This window comes from Curcuma longa, chromosome 6 (genome assembly GCF_044706935.1).
Source record: "Curcuma longa cultivar G26 ecotype Majalengka, Jawa Barat chromosome 6, ITB_CL_G26_1.1, whole genome shotgun sequence".
Classification (NCBI taxonomy): domain Eukaryota; kingdom Viridiplantae; phylum Streptophyta; class Magnoliopsida; order Zingiberales; family Zingiberaceae; genus Curcuma; species Curcuma longa.
In genome coordinates this window covers 5,579,324-5,602,278 of record NC_133866.1, presented here as the reverse complement: position 1 = coordinate 5,602,278, position 22,955 = coordinate 5,579,324, and the positions used below count along the sequence as shown (strand labels likewise).

At 43.0% G+C, this 22,955-nt stretch overlaps 2 protein-coding genes across 3 annotated transcripts; one reads left to right on the top strand and one right to left on the bottom strand.

The window, feature by feature from the left end:
* The first annotated feature begins 14,910 nt into the window (after window positions 1-14,910).
* LOC141830495 (leucine-rich repeat extensin-like protein 6) lies at window positions 14,911-16,046 on the top strand. The gene is made up of 2 exons (XM_074717919.1): window positions 14,911-15,419; window positions 15,482-16,046. The coding sequence occupies exons 1-2, from the start codon at window positions 14,911-14,913 to the stop codon at window positions 16,044-16,046; spliced, it is 1,074 nt and encodes a 357-aa protein (XP_074574020.1).
* Window positions 16,047-16,338: 292 nt separating this feature from the next.
* On the bottom strand, window positions 16,339-21,227 carry LOC141830841 (protein tesmin/TSO1-like CXC 2). Of its 2 annotated transcripts, none has more exons than XM_074718286.1 (10): window positions 20,961-21,227; window positions 19,629-19,798; window positions 18,848-19,547; window positions 18,066-18,511; window positions 17,915-17,989; window positions 17,593-17,773; window positions 17,395-17,490; window positions 17,253-17,319; window positions 17,020-17,182; window positions 16,339-16,947 (listed from the first exon to the last, which is right to left on the bottom strand). In XM_074718286.1, the coding sequence occupies exons 1-10, from the start codon at window positions 21,012-21,014 to the stop codon at window positions 16,590-16,592; spliced, it is 2,310 nt and encodes a 769-aa protein (XP_074574387.1). In that variant the 5' UTR covers window positions 21,015-21,227; the 3' UTR covers window positions 16,339-16,589. The 2 variants fall into 2 exon arrangements, with proteins under 2 accessions (XP_074574387.1, XP_074574388.1); XM_074718287.1 differs by having other exon boundaries at window positions 17,599-17,773.
* Window positions 21,228-22,955: the final 1,728 nt, after the last annotated feature.

The following is a 22,955-nucleotide window of genomic DNA, read 5'->3' as shown; positions in this document are numbered from 1 at the left end:
TGCCGAATCTCCTCCTGGTCCTTAGCCCGAGCCGAGGCCGCTTGCTGCTCGAGGGTCTCCGCCTTTTCTTGGGCCTTCAGCAGTTCGGCCCGGTATTGAGCAGCCTCTTCTCCGCTCTTAGCTGCAGCCGCTTTTGCCTCCGCCAGCTCCCTCACGCGCTCGGCATCTCGAACCTGCAGCGCCTGCATCTGCTGGTCCATCGCCTTGACCTGGCGGTTCAAGTAAAGGAAGCGGGTGTGCATCTCCATATGCTCGACCCAAATCTGTTTAAGAAGAACGGTTAGTGGCGAAGGTGCACAAGAAAACACCAGATTACGAGAAATCAGAAGGACTCACCCGCAAAATGTTGAAGTTGCCCCGGTAACTCAGCTCGGAGGTATTCAACCCCCGGAAGGAGTCACTGCTCCGTATGGCCCTGACCTGGTTCATCATCTCCCTCACCTCCTCCCGGGTGAAGGGCTCATCGGCAGCCACTCGGGTCAGCGGCAGCGAGTAGAAGTCGGCGCCGGCCGTCGATGGGCGAGTGAGCCCCGAACCAGCCGACCCAGAGCTGGTCGGCCCAGCAGCTCTCGAGGAGGAACCTCCAGGCGGGGACACGACTCCCTCGGGTGGCCCCTCAGCCAGGGGTGCCGAAGTCGCCCCGGTCACTCCAGCCGGCACGGTCGGTTCGGACAGCGTTGGCTCCGCTCCAGTCGGAGGAGTCGGTGTCCCCACCACGCCCGTGTCTACGACAACCACTTCGGGCGGAGTCGGCAGTAGTGGGGCTGTGGTTTCCTGGCCTTGGTCGGGCGCGCTCGCACCTGCAGCACTCGAAGCGGGGAGATGCCCCTTTGACGCTTTGGACTTCTTAAGCCGCTTCTCCTCGCGGCGAATCGGGCTGGATTTCTTTGAACGTTTCCCTTCGCGGTCGGGCGAGCGGGAACGGTGGTGCTTCTTCTTGGAGTGGGAAGAGGAGGACTTCTTCGATCGACCCTCCCCCTCCGCCGTTTCTTTCCCCTTTCTGGCCGAAAGAGGCGCGTCCCCCGGCTCCGCGATCACGGGTTCTCCTTCCCGAGTGGAGGTCTCGGGTCCTGCGGATACGGGGAGATGGCCCTCCCCCTCAGGCACCACCGTTGCCAGCGGCTCCACCAACTCGGGCTCGGGAGCGGTTGAGGTCTCAGCTGCCTCCGCGGTAGTCGGCTTCTTGGGCGTCACCAGCGCCTCCAAGGCCGCCCGAGTCCATTTCAAGCACTTGTTCTTTGAAGCATCCATCCAAATGTCGTCTGCCAAAAAAGAAGAAGAAAGCTAAGTCAGTAATTACAGAAGTACGAGTCGAGAAATAACCTACCGAGTGCTGCCGGAAGCTCGGCGGCAATGGGACTCAAGCCGGCTCGGAAGAGAAGCCCCTCTTCCCCGACCAGCTTGGTGACATCGAACTGAAGGCCCTTCAACACTTCGGAAGCCTCTGTGTAGACTTTGTTCTTCTTATAAGGCTTCAGGACGGGCAAGGCCGAAAGCTCCGTCTGCCACTCAGTCGGGAACTCGAAAGGACTCGGGGGAGAAATGTAAAAGAACTGCGGATGCCAACCCTTGTTGGAAGTCGGATACTCGACTAAGAAAGGAAGACCCGGTTTCGAGTTGAAGAAGAACACACCCTCCTTCGTCATCTTCTTCGGGTAAAAGAAAAAATGAAAAACTGCGGGATCTAAGGGAATCTTGTACATTCGGAAAACTAGGACGACTCCACAGAGGAGTCGGAAGGAGTTCGGAGCAAGTTGGTTCAAGGGGAGTTGGAAGTACTCGGCCACCTCTTGAAAGAAGGCGGGAATCGGGAATCGGAGTCCTCCCTCTAGCTGACCCTGGAAAAAGGTTACGAAACCGGGTGGAGGAGTATGGGGACGCTGGTGACTCTCGGGGACCTCTATCCTATATTGACTCGGGATCTCATATTTCAAGCGAAGCTTCGAGCGGGATCTCTCGGTAAACGTGCTGACTGTGGACTCATACCATGGGCTCGCGGGCGGTGTGGCCGCAGAAGGTGCAGATTCCTCAGAAACCATCTCTACAGACCAGAGAAGACCTAGAACGACTCTGCTAGGGAAGGAAAAATGGACTCAGCAAGAGATGAGAGCTTACTTGGTGCAAGGGAGGAAGAAAACGGCGACGCGGAGAAGACCAGAGAGAGAGCTGAGAAGAAGAGGAAGACGGCGAGGGAGGCGCAGTGTGCCTACCCCCTCCTACTTATACTTAACCCTAGCGAAGTACAGCCGTCCGATCAGACGGAAGGAAAAAGGCGGGATCCACCGGCCACCGTCCGATGATGCACATTTCCGATGCAAGATCCCTCATCATTATGGCAACGATTCGGCTGTCCCATCGGACACCCCGCCGCAGTAAATCGTGCCTCGGAAGTCATCCGCACCATGCCGATCACGTGCCTGCCGGCCGAGTCATCCAATGTCCCCCCGACACGTGGCAGCCCCGCACTGGTGGCCTATTGCAGGAATATCAACCGGCACAACTCGACTCGGACTCGGTCTAGTCAGTCGAACACACGTCTCCTTCGACTAGACTAGTGGGAAGGCTGGTGTTACGGTCGTAAGGATACGGGTACGGATCCGACCGAGAGAAGCGCCCGAGTCGAGTCAACCATCCGGAGAACAACCGACTGGGGCATTCCGGCCCAAATCCGAGGTCCCGGGGTAACCGCCCAAGAAGTCTCCATCCAAGCCCGATAGCCCGGCTTGTCTGTAGAGGATACGGATCACCCTGCCGAGCCGACTCCTGGATAGCCCGATTGAGCAGCGTACCCGACTCGACCCGGGGAGTCGGGGCCGAGTCGTACTCTCTGTCATTGACCACTCCCTTTCTTGTCCTACTGACCACTCCAGCTGACAACCCCTCCACTGGGTATGGCAACGCCGCCGCGCCGCCGCCTAGTACGCTCCTGACAACAGTGTACCCCCTCATTAAAGGCGTCACTCCTCACCAGTACGAAATGTACTCTCAACGGTGAGGTTCCACCTTACTGTACCCGTGGTACGGGCCTCCTCTTCCTTATATAAGGCAAGCCCCTTCACAGGGGCCAGGTATGCTCTACAGTTCTTCGTCATCTTCACTTCTTCATTTTCTCCTCCCGTCGCTGACTTAAGCATCGGAGTGGTCGCGCCGGTCCGCCGGCCTTCCTTCTCACGGTGTCTGTGATCGCAGGTCGCCGGTGATCTTCGTCCACCCTCCGCCGTCTCCCCTGCACAGTGGTACTGAGGACGTGTCGCGCGCCCAGAAGCTGTTCTTGACGGGAACAACATATCATTCAATTCAACCCGAAACCAACAGCTAGAACAGTTCATTCAACACAAACCGAAACCAACAGCAAGAACAAGAATAATGGGGGGTTTTTCATGATTCAATCAACTAACATCAGAAGAAAAGAAACAGATTAAACTAGGGTTAAGTTAGAATTAGTGACTTCTCTCAATCGGTACCAAATTGAGGAGAAGCGGAGAAAAACAGAGTGATGGATTCTTCTTCCCGGATCAGCACTGAACAGGGAAAACAAGTACCATGTCGGTGGAGTCACGCCAACAGGGAAGTGGATCTCGCCGGACAAACTGCTCACGGCGAGGTGCGATCGGAGAAGACGGAGGCTCGGATTCATCCTCTGTCTTTATCTCCTGCTGCAAACCGCAGATAATACCATCAGTAAACATTGGATTAAAGGGAAACAACAGTGACCAAGCCCCCTTCTACGTGTGAACCGGCGAAGCTTATAAACCCTGTGCTGAACCGGACCGGTTTAACCTGAACTTGGCTTGAACCAATTGTCCCTAAAATCCTTTGTGATTTATCATTTTACAAATAATTGCAGAGCCAATTGTTTGTGATTTATCTTTTTACAAACAGCTAATTGTATGGGACAATCGAGATCAACATATAACCTTTTGCCTCTTGATTAATGATTAAGATGGAGAAAAAAAAGGCGTCTATGGAAGAACATGCAATGGAATATCCAAAATTCTTCATCCAAAAGTTACAGTATTTAAAGGAAATTACAAGCAACACATCTGCAGCATATCTTTCTTCGTTTTGATAACAAGTCTTTTCCAAATTGTGTGTGTGTGTGTGAAGTGCTGAAGAAAAAGACTCTCATATCCAGTTTCACTTTGAAAACCAGCAAAGTCACCCGCAGCTCTGCAAAAAGAATAAAGATATTCATTAAACTATGACCAATATTACAACAAATCTTCTTTGTAGTGAATATCAAACCATTGCGGTAAAATGGCAGTGTTAATAAAACTTCAATTGCAGAAAGTAAAGCCTCCGTAAGCATGATTCCTTCTACAATCGGGACAGTTATGATGTGCAGCAATTACTAGCCAAATGCAACTATTACTGTAGCATATCTAGTTGTTGCATTTGAGATTTCTATTGTAAAGATTGCAGTCTAATTCCTGGATCTGTATCCGTCCGTGACTATAAATTCCTAGATTTATTACATTAAGTCAAGCCCCTCCCAATTCTAATTCTAGGATCCGCCCCTGCTTCTACTTGTACGACTCCATAGCCCCAAATTCATATAATTTGCCATGATTTGGGATTGACTTCAAGCATGTATTTTGGTTAAGCTAGGAATGAGATTATGGTAACCAACTCATTAGAAGATGCACCAGCAGTTTCAAAAGTTCTAAAGCAATGTAAGGGAAGATATGCTTTCAAGATAAATAACAAATCTATTCTCATTCTTATCGAAGATATGTTTTCTTCGTCAACACAAGAAACCCAGTGATGTAAGATGCTTGCTAAACACTTGTACAAGTGACAAAAAGCAACATCAATAAGAGAAACCAGTTGTCTTTCGATATGATTTTGGCAATGAATATTAGCAAATAGATAAAAACAACTAAAGGGCAAGACGCTCAGGGATTCTAAATACAACTAAAATAAGTTGACACAAGATTTGTTTGCAATAGTGAGCAAGACAGAGATGAACAAGGAGGTTATGTCAATGTTGAGTCTACCCCTCTTGATACGAGACAATCAAAGTTGGCTCCATTCTCAGGAGTGTGAGCAGCAGTAGAAGCCTAATATAAATGAAATTTAAGCACCGGCAATTCAGCCATCACAAAAACAAAAAAACTTCACAAATTGCACCTGATTGGGAGGTCCATCCGCCAAAGGAACAGAACTGGGAGAATTGGTTGTTTCTGATGCTTCTGATGTTGTGGATGAATAAGGTACGGGGCCAACCTATGGACAGTGGAAAAGTTAAACACTTTTCAAATGAGATTATTGAAGAGAAATTAAACAAGCTAAGTACCAAGGATTCATAATATTGATAAACAGATACACCAAACAGAAGGGAAAAGAAGGCGAGTCTCACCTGTTGTTGCTCCTTGGGGAGATTGGAAAAGCTGCAGCGCGGGATGTGGGAGAGCCAACGGCGGAGCCAGCCACGAACGCCGATTTTTCTTTTCTCCGAGTTTATCTCCTTTCCAACGCCGTTGAGCCCCCGGGAAACAATCTTGGGTTTGACCGTCATCACTTATGCTCTCTTTACTCCGAGGCGTGGATAGAGAAAGAAAAGGAATCCCTGCGGAAAAAAATCCTTTGAAGTGAAGGAAGAGAAAGGAAAATAAAACCGAGGGATGAGTAATGAATCATTGCAGAAAGGTGGACGGAAAAGAAAGAGAAACCGAAAAAACAAAACAACAGCACTACTGTGTGAGCAGCCGACCGTGCCGCCCTGCGCGAGTGGCGACGAAGGTCGCGCGAGCAGCCGATCGTACCACCCTACGCGAGCAACCGTGCATCCGAGTTCCATTCTCGGGGTCATCTAGCGATCGCTTTGCATAAGCACTTCTAAGCCTTCCCAGTTCATTTTGTTCGAATAAATGCAACCAATTATCCACTTGACTTTTCTTAAAATGTCACTTAGGTTTAAACTTGAACAGCATTGTCACAAGAAACTCACTATTCTCCAGGCACAGATGAACGGCAAATCTAAATAAGCTAATGTTACTCTTAAGGATTTTGAAGAGATTAGTATATATATTAAGGCTCTAGGACCTCCCAAAAAAGGTCCATAGGACCTTAACTTTGGGTGGGAACTCAAAGGATGCATCTAGAATCTTATAGGGGTTTAATGTTGCATTGGATTTTCAAGTAATCAATTTCCATTTATCTTTTTTTAGAGGGCATCAGAATTAGGTTGGGTGTGTGTCTTGCTTATATGAAACAAAAAGCTATTTGGTGTTCCATAGCTCATGAGCATCTTTGACAATATTTTTGTCTAGGGGATTTACACTGCTTTATTAATCCTTAACTGACTCTTGATTTAGATGCTAAACCAAAATTTTCATATGTTTGTCACCTCAGCATGAAATCCATAGATAATATCCTAAACTCATTTATGTAACAAATCATATGAAGAGAGAGTTAGCACAATAGACAAGTTCGAGGGCTTTTAACCAAAGGAGCGTACGTTATAATCTCAATCCTTATGTTGTCCGACCTTGTTAATTTCTAGAAAGATGATGAACCAATGAGAATGTGCAACTAAGAAAATCAAAATCAACATTGTTTTTCTTTTCCAACTTCATGATATGGTTGAGGCCTTAATTTATGGTGAACTCTATCTCCAATTCAAAAACATATGGGAAACACAAGGATATGCTATAACATGGAGCCTCTTTTAAAATAAAGCTGCATTGTCCTAAACATCAGTGATGTGAACTTTTCCAGTAGGCGTGCTAAGAAAAGACGGGGATACTACTTAGTTTTTAATATACCTCCTTTGTTTTGCATTTCAAACCCTCTTTGCTGCCCTAACAGTATCATTGTCATTAACATGGCTAAGAGACAAAAGCAAAAAGTTTATTTGATTTCATAGAGCTTTATTTGGCCATGTTTACTATAATGGTCCACTTGGTTTCATAAGATCAATGTTTAATATTGTATTGGGCATTAGAGTGCTGCTAGAAGCCGGAAAACATTTCTAAGACTAGAGCTTAGAACTTGCCTGATGATATCATCCAAATAAAACACTCATTTTCCTTCACTTCCTCTCATTCTCCTCCCTTTTCTCACTCCTCTTCTGTAAAACTCTTAAAGGCACTATTATAATTAATATTGGAAAGTAGCTAAAATCTTGCTGGATCATCACAAGGTCTAACCTTTCGAGATGATTATCCATGTCCCCAAAGGAAGATTTTTACCAAAATAAAATGATAGCCAATTAGATAACACAATTAACCTAGATTTCTACGATTTCCTTGAGATTGACAGATTAGAAGTCTAAACAACAAAATGCAAGTAAATAACCCTTGCAATTCAAGTTTACACATTGAGGGAGAAGCAAATCGAAAGATCCAACGACGCATCTGAAAAAAATGGAAGCACCCTAGGAGAAGAGAGGAAGCGATGGTCCGTACCTTGAGCAGCGAGCTCACCGCGGGTAGGAGACTTGCTTGATGGCCGAGTCTAGCCGCCCGGGGAGAGGATGTGGCACGAATCGGAAGGCTAGGGGACGGCCTCGTGGCGACAGCGTCGGAAGCCGGCGCCGTTGTGCTGGCTGCGGCTATGAACGGAGCGAGCTTCTGCGTCCTACGCTGGTTGTCAGTTTTATAGGAATTTGAACTGACAAAGGGCCGAACCCACCAAATTAAGAATTGTGACTTTCTGTGTCCTTTTTCGATGAGCGAGTAGCAGCTGATGGGATAGCTGAACACAAAGGACAAAGGGTCGAGATGTGATAGCTGAACACAAAGGACAAAGGGTCGAGATGTGTTCAAATTCTTAAGAATTGTGATAGCTGAACACAAAGGACAAAGGGTCGAGATGTGATAGCTGAACACAAAGGACAAAGGGTCGAGATGTGATAGCTGAACACAAAGGACAAAGGGTCGAGATGTGTTCAAATTCTTAAGAATTGTGATAGCTGAACACAAAGGACAAAGGGTCGAGATGTGATAGCTGAACACAAAGGACAAAGGGTCGAGATGTGTTCAAATTCTTAAGATGTGATAGCTATCCCATCAGCTGCTACTCGCTCATCGAAAAAGGACACAGAAAGTCACAATTCTTAATTTGGTGGGTTCGGCCCTTTGTCAGTTCAAATTCCTATAAAACTGACAACCAGCGTAGGACGCAGAAGCTCGCTCCGTTCATAGCCGCAGCCAGCACAACGGCGCCGGCTTCCGACGCTGTCGCCACGAGGCCGTCCCCTAGCCTTCCGATTCGTGCCACATCCTCTCCCCGGGCGGCTAGACTCGGCCATCAAGCAAGTCTCCTACCCGCGGTGAGCTCGCTGCTCAAGGTACGGACCATCGCTTCCTCTCTTCTCCTAGGGTGCTTCCATTTTTTTCAGATGCGTCGTTGGATCTTTCGATTTGCTTCTCCCTCAATGTGTAAACTTGAATTGCAAGGGTTATTTACTTGCATTTTGTTGTTTAGACTTCTAATCTGTCAATCTCAAGGAAATCGTAGAAATCTAGGTTAATTGTGTTATCTAATTGGCTATCATTTTATTTTGGTAAAAATCTTCCTTTGGGGACATGGATAATCATCTCGAAAGGTTAGACCTTGTGATGATCCAGCAAGATTTTAGCTACTTTCCAATATTAATTATAATAGTGCCTTTAAGAGTTTTACAGAAGAGGAGTGAGAAAAGGGAGGAGAATGAGAGGAAGTGAAGGAAAATGAGTGTTTTATTTGGATGATATCATCAGGCAAGTTCTAAGCTCTAGTCTTAGAAATGTTTTCCGGCTTCTAGCAGCACTCTAATGCCCAATACAATATTAAACATTGATCTTATGAAACCAAGTGGACCATTATAGTAAACATGGCCAAATAAAGCTCTATGAAATCAAATAAACTTTTTGCTTTTGTCTCTTAGCCATGTTAATGACAATGATACTGTTAGGGCAGCAAAGAGGGTTTGAAATGCAAAACAAAGGAGGTATATTAAAAACTAAGTAGTATCCCCGTCTTTTCTTAGCACGCCTACTGGAAAAGTTCACATCACTGATGTTTAGGACAATGCAGCTTTATTTTAAAAGAGGCTCCATGTTATAGCATATCCTTGTGTTTCCCATATGTTTTTGAATTGGAGATAGAGTTCACCATAAATTAAGGCCTCAACCATATCATGAAGTTGGAAAAGAAAAACAATGTTGATTTTGATTTTCTTAGTTGCACATTCTCATTGGTTCATCATCTTTCTAGAAATTAACAAGGTCGGACAACATAAGGATTGAGATTATAACGTACGCTCCTTTGGTTAAAAGCCCTCGAACTTGTCTATTGTGCTAACTCTCTCTTCATATGATTTGTTACATAAATGAGTTTAGGATATTATCTATGGATTTCATGCTGAGGTGACAAACATATGAAAATTTTGGTTTAGCATCTAAATCAAGAGTCAGTTAAGGATTAATAAAGCAGTGTAAATCCCCTAGACAAAAATATTGTCAAAGATGCTCATGAGCTATGGAACACCAAATAGCTTTTTGTTTCATATAAGCAAGATACACACCCAACCTAATTCTGATGCCCTCTAAAAAAAGATAAATGGAAATTGATTACTTGAAAATCCAATGCAACATTAAACCCCTATAAGATTCTAGAAGCATCCTTTGAGTTCCCACACAAATTTAAGGTCCTATGGACCTTTTTTGGGAGGTCCTAGAACCTTAATATATATACTAATCTCTTCAAAATCCTTAAGAGTAACATTAGCTTATTTAGATTTGTCGTTCATCTGTGCCTGGAGAATAGTGAGTTTCTTGTGACAATGCTGTTCAAGTTTAAACCTAAGTGACATTTTAAAAAAAGTCAAGCGGATAATTAATTGCATTTATTCGAACAAAATGAACTGGGAAGGCTTAGAAGTGCTTATGCAAAGCGATCGCTTGATTCGCAGATGAACCCGAGAATTGAGCTCGGATGCACGGCTGCTCGCGTAGGGCGGCACGATCTGCTGCTCGCGCGACCTTCGTCGCCACTCGTGCAGGGCGGCACGGTCGGCTGCTCACGCAGTAGTGCCGTTGTTTTGTTTTTTTCGATTTCTCTTTCTTTTCCATCTACCTTTCTGCAGTGATTCATTACTCATCCCTCGGTTTTATTTTCCTTTCTCTTCCTTCGCTTCAAAGGATTTTTTTCTGCAGGGATTCCTTTTCTTTCTCTATCCACGCCTTAGAGTAAAGAGAGCATAAGTGATGACAGTCAAATCCAAGATTAGCCCGGCTAGCAACATCAAAATCGACATTCCTAGTCCACAACTTTGGATCAACCCGGATAAATCGCCCGAGCAGGCTCCGCCGTCGGCTCCCCACATCCCGTGCGCCAAGAAGCAACAACAGGTGAGAGTCGCCTTCTTTTCCCTTCTGTTTGGTGTATCTGTTTATTAATATTATGAATCCTTTGTACTTAGCTTGTTTATATAAGAAATCACAATTTTTAGAGTGCCTGTTCATTCATATTATGATTCCTTTATTCTTGTTTATATAAGAAATAACAACTTTAAGGGAGTCTGTTTATCAATAGTATGATTTATAATTTGTTTATATAAGAGTATTTTATTACAATTCCTTTATACTAGTCAATTTTTAGATGAGCTGCAGTATTTCTCATTTGAAAAGTGTTGTTAAACTTTTCCACGGTCTATAGGTTGCCTGCATATCATCCATAACACCAAAAGCATCGGAAATATCTAATCCTCCTAGTTTAAATCCTAGCTCTGTAAGCATGTTTTTTTAGTTTCTCTTCAATAATTTCTCATTTGAAAAGTGTTGTTAAACTTTTCCACAGTCTATAAGTTGGCCGCATACCTTAATCATCCATAACATCAAAAGCATCAGAAATATCTAATTCTCCCGGTGCAAACTTCATGAAATTAGGAATCCTAGCTCTGTAAGCATTGTAATAACTTTTTAATTTCTCTTCAATAATTTCATTTGAAAAGTGTTAACTTTTCCACTGTCCATCGGTTGTCCCCGTACCTGATTCATCCACAACATCAGAAGCATCAGAAACAACCAATTCTCCCAGTTCAAACTCGATGGAATTAGGGAATCCTAGTTCTGTTCCTTTGTCGGATGGACCTGCCAACCAGGTGCAATTTGTGAAGTTTTTTTGTTTTTGTGATCGTCAAATTGTTGGCTTGTTAAATTTCATTTATATTAGGCTTCTACTGCTGCTCACACCCCACTCCTGAGAATGGAGCCAACTTTTATTGTCTCATATCAAGAGTGGTAGACTCAACATTGACATAACCTCCTTGTTTATATCTGTCTTGCTCACTATTGCAAACAAATCTTGTGTCAACTTCTTTTAGTTGTATTTAGAATCCCTAAGCGTCTTGCCCTTTAGTTGTTTTTATCTGTATGCTAATAATCATTGCCAAAATCATATCGAAAGACAACTGGTTTCTCTTATTGACGTTGCTTTTTGTCACTTGTACAAGTGTTTTGCAAGCATCTTACATCACTGGGTTTCTTGTGTTGACGAAGAAAACATATCTTCGATAAGAATGAGAATAGATTTGTTATTTATCTTGAAAACAAATCTTCCTTTACATTGCTTTAGAACTTTTGAAACTGCTGGTGCATCTTTTAATGAGTAGGTTACCATAATCTCATTCCTAGCTTAACCAAAATACATGCTTGATGTCGATCCCAAATCATGGCAAATTATATGGATTTGGGGCTATGGAGTATTGGGAGGGGCTTGACTTAATGTAATAAATCTAGGAATTTATAGTCACGGACGGATACAGATCCAGGAATTAGACTGCGATCTTTACAATAGAAATCTCAAATGCAACAACTAACTAGATCTGCTACAGTCATAGTTGCATTTGACTAGTAATTGCTGCACATCATAACTGTCCCGATTGTAGAAGGAATCATGCTTACAGAGGCTTTACTTTCTGCAATTGAAGCTTTATGAACACTGCCATTTTACCGCAATGGTTTGATTGATATTCACTACAAAGAAGATTTGTTGTAATATTGGTCATAGTTTAATGAATATCTTTATTTTGTTGCAGAGCTGCTGCAGGTGCCTTCCCTGGTTTTCAAAGTGAAACTGGATATGAGAGTCTTACACAGCTTCCGAGAAAAACGTCTACGGTTGGAGAATGAATTGAAAATTCGTTGATATCATTAAATACTTCACTTTGGGTGTTTTATTACTTTGATATTCAAACAGTAGACATTTCAAGAACATTCCATGTTGATTTGCTTTGTGTGTACGTATATTTGAGTGTTAGAAATGTTTATTTCATGTGAACTTGAGCAAGGTTTGTGTTGAAAGAGGTTATAAAATTTGAATCTGAGATTCAAATTTTTTGAATTTGATTCTTGTATTCAAAATTTTAAATCTGATCATAAAAATTCCAACTTCTGAAACTTTATCATGAATTCCAGATTTATGATAATTTTTTCAAAACCAGTCCCTTTTTAGGGGGAACCCCCTCAAAAATGTTTTTTTTTTAAATTGTTATATTATTTTTCACTTTTTAACTAATATTAGGAAAAGGATGAATTTCTAATCAATTAATGGATTTTATTTTTCATATTCATAGGTCGTTAAATACCTTAGATTTATATTGCATAGTTCCCTTAAATACCTTAAATTTGTTTATATTCAGTTTTCTTAATTTTCAATCTCATAGTACCCTTAAACACTTTTTACAAAAATGTTTTACCATTAGTAATTGACTAGAATACAATTTATGTCAAATAAAATGAAGGAAATTAAATATTCCTCCGATTAAAAAATCTATATAATTCTACATTGCTAATAGTATTAAGTTATTAAATTATATTTTATTATGACATCAATTTCTTCTCCATCTTTTAGTTTACGACTCGTTTAACATTTAACTTTTTTTTTTAAAAAAATAATCATCTAATTGCATTCAAATATTAATATTTTATTATTTTTATTGAATAATTTTTAAATAATATATAAGTAGTAAATCTCATTGTTACTATAAAAATCAATTATATATCAACGTTTCCCAGCATAAGAATTAAATTATAAGAATACGAAAAATACCTAAGAAATTGAAATAAATTTCTAACAAAGTTATTATCAAAATTTATTTTATTCAAAATATTATTTAATTAAATTATCATTTAGAGAAGTAAAATCAAAATGATATAAAATTATTATTGTAAAAGCTATGGTCGAATGATCAATAATGTAAGAATATTTTGGACAATTAGTAATTTGCATAATGCTGAAATTGATAGAATAATAAAAAGGATAATTATTTATTGATAAATAATTATGGGTTGCATAATTATTTCCACGATGGGGATGAAATATCACATATTGTCTCCTCATGAACCCCAAAGGCTTATTGTAGGTTTTACCTTAGAAAACAAGAAAAGGTTAGCTCGATACCCTCACATCGTCACCTTATGCAACAATAGTCCAATGCCTAAAGAAGGAAAGGGATCGACTACCCTTGAGCATCTATCTTGCGTTTGTCGTACCATCCAAAGTCTAATAATGCAATCCAATTTGATCTACAAAGAAAACAAAATCACATGGAACTTCAACAAAGGGCCCCTCTAAAGTACTAAGTGAAAGGTAAAGTGTTAGTTGTTGATAAGTACACCTTGTTTATCCATGTTTGTTGGTGAAGGTGACTCCATTTCTTTCTTATATGTAATCTACTAATAAAAATAAAATAAATAAAATTTTTATGTGTAAATTAATGATATGAAAAATTATAAAAATAATTTTTATCTCTATATATATCTAGCAAAAGATTGTGACTATTTGATTACACAAATAGAGTTAACAAAATGAGCACCATCTTCTTCTCTATTGCCACATTCCTTCTCCTCCTAATCTTCCTCCCCCTCCTCGTCACTCCCTTGGAACACGACCCACCTCACGACTTCTCCCACGAGCAGCCCCCACCGAACCCGCGCTTGGAGAAGGCCTACGTGGCGTTACAGGCATGGAAGCACGTCATCACCGAGGACCCCACCAACCTGACCATCCACTGGTGCGGGCCCCACGTCTGCAACTACAGCGGCGTCTTCTGCGCGGCGGCGCCGGACGACCCCGACGAGATCACCGTCGCCGGCATCGACCTCAACGGCGGTCGGATCGCAGGGGAGCTCCCCGAGGAGCTCGGCCTCCTCGCCGACCTCGCGCTGTTCCCATAATCGGCCCGCGATAAACGAAGAGAAAAGAAAGAAAAAAAAAAAGCTAAAGGAGGACGCGATCGCTAGGCGGTGCAGATGTGCGAAAGGAGGACGGGGGATCGGCATAACCCTAAATCCAGCCCCTGGTTGCCCTGGCCCAGGGCCGGCTCTGTGGCCCGATTAGTTGCAACCTCAATTCACATCATCATCAAATTTAATTCGGGTTCCGAAAGGCTGATGGTAAATTGGGAAACTATAGTTGGTCACAACGCCGAAAGGCTGATAGTAAATCGGGAAACTGTAGTTTATCACGACGTAGGAGGATATTGGCGAAGCTCAAACCCTTGACCTCTTCTGCAATTCTACTACGTCGTAACCAACTCAACTATGTTCCGAGAGCGAGCATTTACATTTCTCTTCGTGTTAAATGAGACGCCCAATTGGCGATTATATAAATAATGAACGCCCTTTTAATTATTCTAAAAAGAAATCAAATGTCTACCATTACTCTATTTAAAGTACTAAGTGAAAGGTAGAGTGTTAGTTGTTGATAAGTACACCTTGTTTATCCATGTTTGTTGGTGAAGGCGACTCCATTTCTTTCTTATATGTAAATCTACTAATAAAAATAAAATAAAAAAATGTGTAAATTAATGATATGAAAATTTATAAAAATAATTTAGGTTTAATAAAATAATGAATTTTATCTCTATATATATCTAGCAAAAGATTGTGTCTATTTGATTACACAAATAGAGTTAACAAAATGAGCACCATCTTCTTCTCCATTGCCACATTCCTTCTCCCGCTTCTCGTCACTCCCTTGGAACACGACCCACCTCACGACTTCTCCCACGAGCAGCCGCCATCGAACCCGCGGTTGGAGAAGGCCTACGTGGCGTTACAGGCATGGAAGCACGTCATCACCGAGGACCCCACCAACCTGACCATCCACTGGTGCGGGCCCCACGTCTGCAACTACACCGGCGTCTTCTGCGCGGCGGCGCCGGACGACCCCGACGAGATCACCGTCGCCGGCATCGACCTCAACGGCGGTCGGATCGCAGGGGAGCTCCCCGAGGAGCTCGGCCTCCTCGCCGACCTCGCGCTGTTCCATATCAACTCCAACCGCTTCGCCGGCGGACTGCCGGAGGCGCTGAGAAAGCTGGAGAGGCTGTTCGAGCTCGACGTGAGCAACAATGAGCTGGAGGGGCCGTTCCCGGCGGTGGTGTTCGACCTTCCCGCGCTCAGGTTCCTCGACATTCGCTTCAACAGGTAAATCTTGCTTGTGCCAATCTTGTTCGATCCGTCCCTTCACGTAAAATCCAAAGCTGTAGGTTCTCCGGCGAGGTTCCTAGCCGAGTCTTCGACCTCCCCCTCGACGCGCTCTTCCTCAACGACAACGACTTCAGCTTCAGCTTCCCTCCCAACCTCGGCAACTCGACCGTCTCCGTCCTCGTCCTCGCCAACACCCGCATCGCCGGCTGCTTCCCCACCTCCATCTCCGCCATGGCCGGCACCCTCACCGAGCTCCTCCTCCTCAACGCCTCCCTCTCCTCCTGCCTCCCCGACGCCATCGGCGACCTCCTCAACCTCACCGTCCTCGACGTCGGCTTCAACGCCCTCGTCGGCCACCTCCCCGCCTCCCTCGGCCGGCTCAAGAAGCTCGAGCAGCTCGACGTCGCGCACAACAACTTCTCCGGCGAGGTGCCGGCGTCCGTGTGCGAGCTGCCCCGACTCATGAACTTCACATTCTCCGATAACTACTTCTGCGGCGAGCCGGAGGTGTGTTCGAAGGTTCAGGACAAGGACGACCGTGAGAACTGCTTGCCAGAGCGGCCGGAGCAGAGGCCGGTGGAAGAATGCGCCGCCTTCTTGGCGAAGCCGCCGCCCGTCTGTTAAAACTTGACTCCAATGGATGCATAAAGTCGATCGCCGTCCTCGCCGCCGCCAAAGCTCCATGAGTAATTATAACTTGTAAAGAGAACAGGGACGCTGTATCGCATCAGTTATCAAATTGCAGTTGGGAAATAATAAATCTTCCTGTATCTTGTCATAAAATTGATCTTGAGGAATTTTACATGACAATTTACAAGGTTTAAGAACAATCAAATCTTTTAAAAAATCATACTAATAGTGATGGCTAGAATAATCTGAAGATAGAAGAGGAAACTCACAATCAGTTTACAAGAACACTTTATAAATAAACCTGGAAGGAATTCATGCTACAAGTGCACTTTATGAACAAGTATTACAGTACTGATGGTTCTTGCAACTGAAACTAAACTTATCTTGTATAATCTTCGACGATGAACTGCTCAAAACCTGAGGTTCGTGGAGGTGTTGATGAGCCTTGTGGACTACTTCAGTAGTCCATTCACATTCACATTCACAATCACAATGGAACAGTAGGACTGAAACTACAATGGATCAGCTAAACTGATATCAGTGTTCAGCATCATTGCTTAGAGACGGGAAGGAGGGGATTGATTTCAGTATCAGTTTCCGGCAGCCTTTGCGGTTCGGTGGCGTCGATCCAACTCCGTTGTGTGGAGGTGAAACCCTCTTCCCATTGGGGGAAGCAACCTTAACGCCGGTGGTGGAAGTTGCAGTGGATCTTAGAATTGCAGGAGTGTCATCGTCCTCAAGAATTGTGGTGACATTATCCAGCTTAGTTTGCAGGTGAACGAATTCGGGTTTCCGAATCATGTGAGCACCATAGAGTGCAGGTGAGCGTCCGATTGAAAGCCGAATCGGTTGTGGAGGTTTTGAACTCGAATAGAATGGCATTTCGACCGGTAGCCTGAGTGATAAAGCTTCCACTGTCAGATGAGAAAATAAGCTACTGAAACAAGCACAGAAATGCTTCCTTCACCTGGTACTTTGTAAAGGTGTGGCCGGCAAAATGTTTGCAGGAGCATGATGCTCAATTTGAATGCTTGTGCTTTGTTGTCCATCTTCTAGTTTATCATCTTCCTTAATGTATGCATCAGCTTCCTTCTCGGCTTGATCAATTCCCTCCACACTTGGAAGAGTACCTATCAAAAGACCAGAATTAACCAGAGTAGTCGAGAAAGTTTGAAGTAAATGGTGCAAATTGATACTCACCATCCTTTCTTCCAAATAGATTCTTGCATCCTTCGCATCTGCAACCAATTGAACACCCAACTCCACCCTAAAGAAAACAAAACATGTTTGGATCAGAAAACATACAACAGAAAAAGCAAGTGATCCTCAAAAGTTACAACACCTGATAACATTCACAATATTTCTTCAGGCAATTTGATTTTTTACAATTGCATCCTCTCTTATGTCGCGCTGAAGCAGGAGTCCTGTTGTCGTCATCCTAGAGGTATTCAAGATATGATCTCATTAAAATCAATAGGAACTACAGAATAACAATAATATATCCATAGAAGAGCAATGTGGCAGGTGAAATTCTTCTTACTCCTACTTCGAGGCCAGATTCAGATGCTCGAATAACTTTCGGGGCAAATGCAAGCGGATTGCGTGACTCTATCTGCTTACGAGTAGCCAGGACAGTTTCCTCATGGACAGGTTTATTAAAACACCCCTGGCATGAACACGGCTCAGAACAATAAACTCCAGCAGCAAAGCACTCACAGTAGCTACATAAGATGTATAAGATTCAAGTCAATTATATCAGACAGAACAAATTAAGTACTTGTAGAAAGCATGCTGAATATAAAGAGTCATCTATTATTTGAAGGTTCAAAGACAAATCAATGAAATTGACATGAGAGTCTCACAGTTTCAGACATTTTGACTTCTTACAGTTGCAACGCTTGCATCCTTCACTATCGCCTCCACTTTGTGACTTGCGTCTGGATCATGAGTTTCCATTACTATTGATATAGTTACAGCCAAGAAGAGATAGATGAAGCAACATGTACGACGTACCTCTTCTTCTTTGGACTACCTTGAGTTAACTCCTCGCAGTTATTAATGGTTGCATCCTTTGAATCATCATAAGGAACAATTTGGAGATGGTCTTCACTATCCTCAGGGCCAGAATCCTTTCCAACAGATAAGGAATTTGTTGGATTTTCCCTCTCAGTTGTTGCTGATATAAGAGGATCAATTGGGATGCTGATTACTTGTTTTCCAGATGCTGGTGCATCTTGTTTGACCATTTTATCCTTCGATGTTGTAGCAAGGGCATTCAAATGTAACCCAATCCCGGACAAGGCACGTAATGGAGTAGTTTTAAGCTTCATATTGTTGGCTCCACAGATTCTCTTGCCTTTGGAGGAAGAAGTAGATGGTGTGAGATTCTTTTTAGAAACACTAGCAAGCTCAAAAACCAAACACCGTCTAAGCATTCCTCGTTGTTGGTGGATGTCTACCTACAAGGTGAATGACAATACAGTAATCAGTAAGTTCAACTCCTATAGAGGAAGGAACACCCACACATCAATACAAAGTTCCATTCAAAATTCACTCAACCAAAAATGTGAAGAGCTCAAATTTATACAACATCTAAAATCACAAAATCTTGATATCCAAACACAAAATCTTAAAGATCATAGCAGCAAATATATACAAACAGACAGTTGAAAGAAGAACAAACTATAACAAAAGAAAAAACATATAAATTGTGATGAAAAAATGGGCACCATGTTGCCAATAAGTCTAAACACAAAAAATTCATTTTTCTTCCAAAGACAGGTCACCAACATTACCTGATCCAGGCAAGTATCAGGCAGCACTTTTTCAGCACAATCTGGTTCATGATCCATATTACAACCTTCAGTACAACTTGATGAAGGGTCATTGCTGACATTATGGACACAAGAACCATGGGAGATATCAGGTTGTATTTTCTGTAGACAATCAGCATTCTCTGTGAAATTTGTCAATAGAGAAGCAAATATATTCCCATCATTGTCCATAGTTTTCTCAGTTTCTCCCATTTGGGCTTCCAACTCCATGGAGGAATCAAAGATCAGCAATCCTTCACCGTCATCGGAGATTAAACTTTCCCAGTCACACCCAAATGCTTCATCTTTGGTCAGCTCAAGTGAATGAGTTTCTTGAACCTCATTTCCCATAGCAAACAAAATTCTGCGCCGCTCTACACTAGTTTGAATCAGGTGAAGCTCAACCGAAGTATTATCAATGTATAGCTCATCATCCATTTTAATACCATGGCAAGGTGTCATGTTATGATCAGGACTACCAGAGTCATATTGGGTAGGCTGAGGAAAAGTACTAGGGCACTGATCAGGAGGATCAACAGTAGCCTCATTGAGTGAACATGCTATCATGCAATTTTCCTGTGCACTTGTAGGCCTAACAACATCAGAAACCTCCAACAATAAGTTATTTTCATCAGCATTATTCGATGCATCATCCTCTTTAATGGAGTTTGTGAGAGGAACCCTGAGTACAATAATAAACACCGCCATGAAATAGGGATATTGAAATATATGTAAACTGAAGGAATACGAACTTGATTATTACCTTCCAAAGGACCTAGTTTCCCTTGGAGGATTGACATGTGGTGAACTAAATATTGAAGATAGAGAAGCAAAGTTCAGTGATTGGTACGTTTGTGCAACATGCAATGAATCTTGTGGCTCAACAGGTTGTATTGGAGACAAATTATTAATGAAGTTGAAAACAGGTGAATCCTGCAAAAAAGAGGAGAAAAAAAAAACTAAGCTAATGGGCAAAATCAAAGAGCATAAAGCATTAAAAAAAAAGATAATGAAGTGTGTGAGAACAACCAGATGTAGTATATCAATTGCATACATAATATGAACACTTTTACTAGTTGCTAAAATAAAGGGGGAAATTCTAGCCAGCAAAAACTCTTGTTATAAGGATGATCTGCTCATCAGGATTATAGAAAAGTTCCAACAAGCACCAAGAGCACTTAATTGACATCTTCCATTATTACACAAAAGAAACATATTGGAAATAAAAATAAAGTGGTAACTCAACAAATTTCACCACAGGGTCCAAAATCTCCAACAAAACGAAGCACAAAAGATCAACCATTTAAAGTCCTGATTTGGAAGGGCCAAGCAATCTCTCTGCCCAGAAGCCAAATTTGAAGAAAGAAATTCACATGATGACAAAAGCCAACGCCTTTACGGGAAAGAAAGCGATGCAAAGACAGAACAAATGCGAACTTAAACCGAGCCTTAATTAAGTTGAACCACAGTTTTGAGATAAATGCACAAATCCAAAGTTCTCACATCAAATCGCGAGAAATTAAGGAAGAATACAGCGCTACTCAACCGAAATTGTTGTTGTTGCATCTGTAAGGCAAGGTTTCAGTCCTCAAAACGTCTAAAAATCAGTGAAGACGAATAATGAGCAGCAAATATTCCAAATGTAACCCAAATAAGCGTTGCAAACTAAACTTTTTTAAAAACACAACCTTTTTTTCGCATCTAGACAGAGATAATTCGAGGAAGAAACAGCGCTGAACCGACAGCCAAGAATTTTGGCATAAATAACACTTGAATCAGTCTTCAAGGACGCAGAATGGGACTGAATACACAGAGTTAGGAACTTGAAGTATAAATTTCACCTAGGCATCAATTGCAAATTGAAGTCTCCCCAAGCAATACGACCAATTAGCCAATGCCGAAACAAGAAACAAAAAAAATACAACTTTTCCCTTCGAGAAACCAAGACCAAGCGAAAAGCAAACAGACCCAATAGGAACCCACAATCCCTCACAAAAAAAGGAACACAGACCCACAAATCCCCCATGGAAAAACAAGCAAAACGCCCCAAAATCATGCAACTCAAATCGAAAAAGCCGCGTGAGTCGCAGATCACCTCGAACTTGGAGATCGGCGTCCCGGCGACCTTGCTCCGCTCCGGCGTGTCCATCTCGTCCCCGTACCCTCCACCGCAACGCGTGCTCCGAGTTCGCTCCTCTTCCTCCTCTTCCCTTCTATCCCTCTCCTCGTGTTTGGTCACCTGCCTCGCCTGCCCCCGCTCCTGTGCGGCTGTGCTCTACCAGATTTCAAGAGGGTCGATGGGCGGGAACTCCATTTTTTTCGCCCCCCTTTTGGGCCCTCTTGCTTTCACCCTCTTCTTCGACCTCGATCTGATCCCAATCCAATCCAATCGAATCCAATATATCAATCCCGCTCCGCCCGGACCGATCCATCATCATCATCGCCATCTACCTCTCTCCACTTCGCCATCGATCGTCGACTTTCGGTAAAAATTAAAACTTTATCAATGACCAAGAATCTCCGTCTCGAGACAAGGACGAGCGGTAAAAGAATTAAATAGTATCGGAAGAGACAGCGAGAGCAGGTAAGAACACTCTCGGCTTTTTCTTGCTTTATTTTCCGCCCTTTAATTTGGCGCTCGCCCCGCTGGTTCGGCCCACGCCGCCTTCGATTCGTACCGGAAGTTACCATATTTGGGACACGTGTATAATTTCAATTTGCCCTTCGTCTATCGGTCCCATTATGCCTATTCAATCTTTTTTTTAATTTTATATTATTTAAATACACTTTTAATCCCATTATTCAGTAATTAGGAAAAAATAATTAAACCGTCTCATAAATACGTCATGATTGCGTGTTAAAGGCCTGCGCGGTGAGAATAAGAGCGTGATGCGACGCCATAACTCCCGTCCCTCTTCTTCCTCCGGCTCTAACGCCGTCATTGGCGCGAAATAAACGACTGCGTAAACGGAGACGTTTTCTTTGCTTTTCCGAAGCCGACGCCGAAACGTACCGAGAAAGCGCACCTGGCGTCCTACGTGGACGAGTCTGGCGGGGCCCGCTGACGTGGCTATTTACGGACGGGCGTACGAGTTTACCGGATCGTGGGGTGTGATTTGATTCGACTAATTTCCCGGCCGTTACGATGACTATGAGCGACACGCGGGCACGGATTTTTGCGCATGCAGTTGGCAGCCTTCTTTACCGCATAACAGATTTTATGCAATTTTTTTGTATTGTTAGTATAGCAATTTATTATTATGACATATTTTGAGGTTCGTACATTATCCACTTAGGTGTCGTATATTATCATTTGCTTTCTTCTAGGGATTTCTTCGGCTTTAAATTCATTTTTTTAATAGAGTCTGTCATTTCAACGATTTCATACGATCGATCTCATAATCATATGTGAAAATATAAATAAAAAAATTACAATTAACTATGATAGAGGAATATATGATCTTGATGAAATGACAGAGAAGGATATGAGTCTTGACTTCGTCCAGATTCGAATCTTTATCATTCTTTTATAATTCTGCTCCATCATAATTTTACTCAACAGTATCTACCAATCGTACCTCAGTCATATATGCTACCTTCGCAGACTCAGTTTTCTTTATCTCTCAGATTCCTAGAGACATTACATGTTGCACAACCGTTCAATACAGAGGTTGAACGTGTCTATGCTACCACTCAGGAGGAGGCGCAACAGATCGATGGATCAATCATATAGGATATAATTAACTCAGTTATACTCCGAGAGTTTCTTTTTCATTCCATTGTTGGAGGGAACAGAGGGTGAGTATATGCCGTGGATACTCCATAGTAAGCAAGGTATCATCAGGACGATAGTAGTTGGTGGCCCCGCAGTGGGTCCCACGACCCATCTCCATTGAGGCAGCCGCTTGTGGCTTTGGGCCCACCTGTTTATTTCGGAGGGAGGAAAAGCGTGACACTGCGTGGATAGTTGCGACGGTCACCAACGAACGTGCATGCATGCAAGCCACGCTGCGTCACGTGAAGTGAGAGGAGGTCAAATTATGGCCAATTAATCAATAACAACCAGAATTATTCGGCATTTTACAATTCA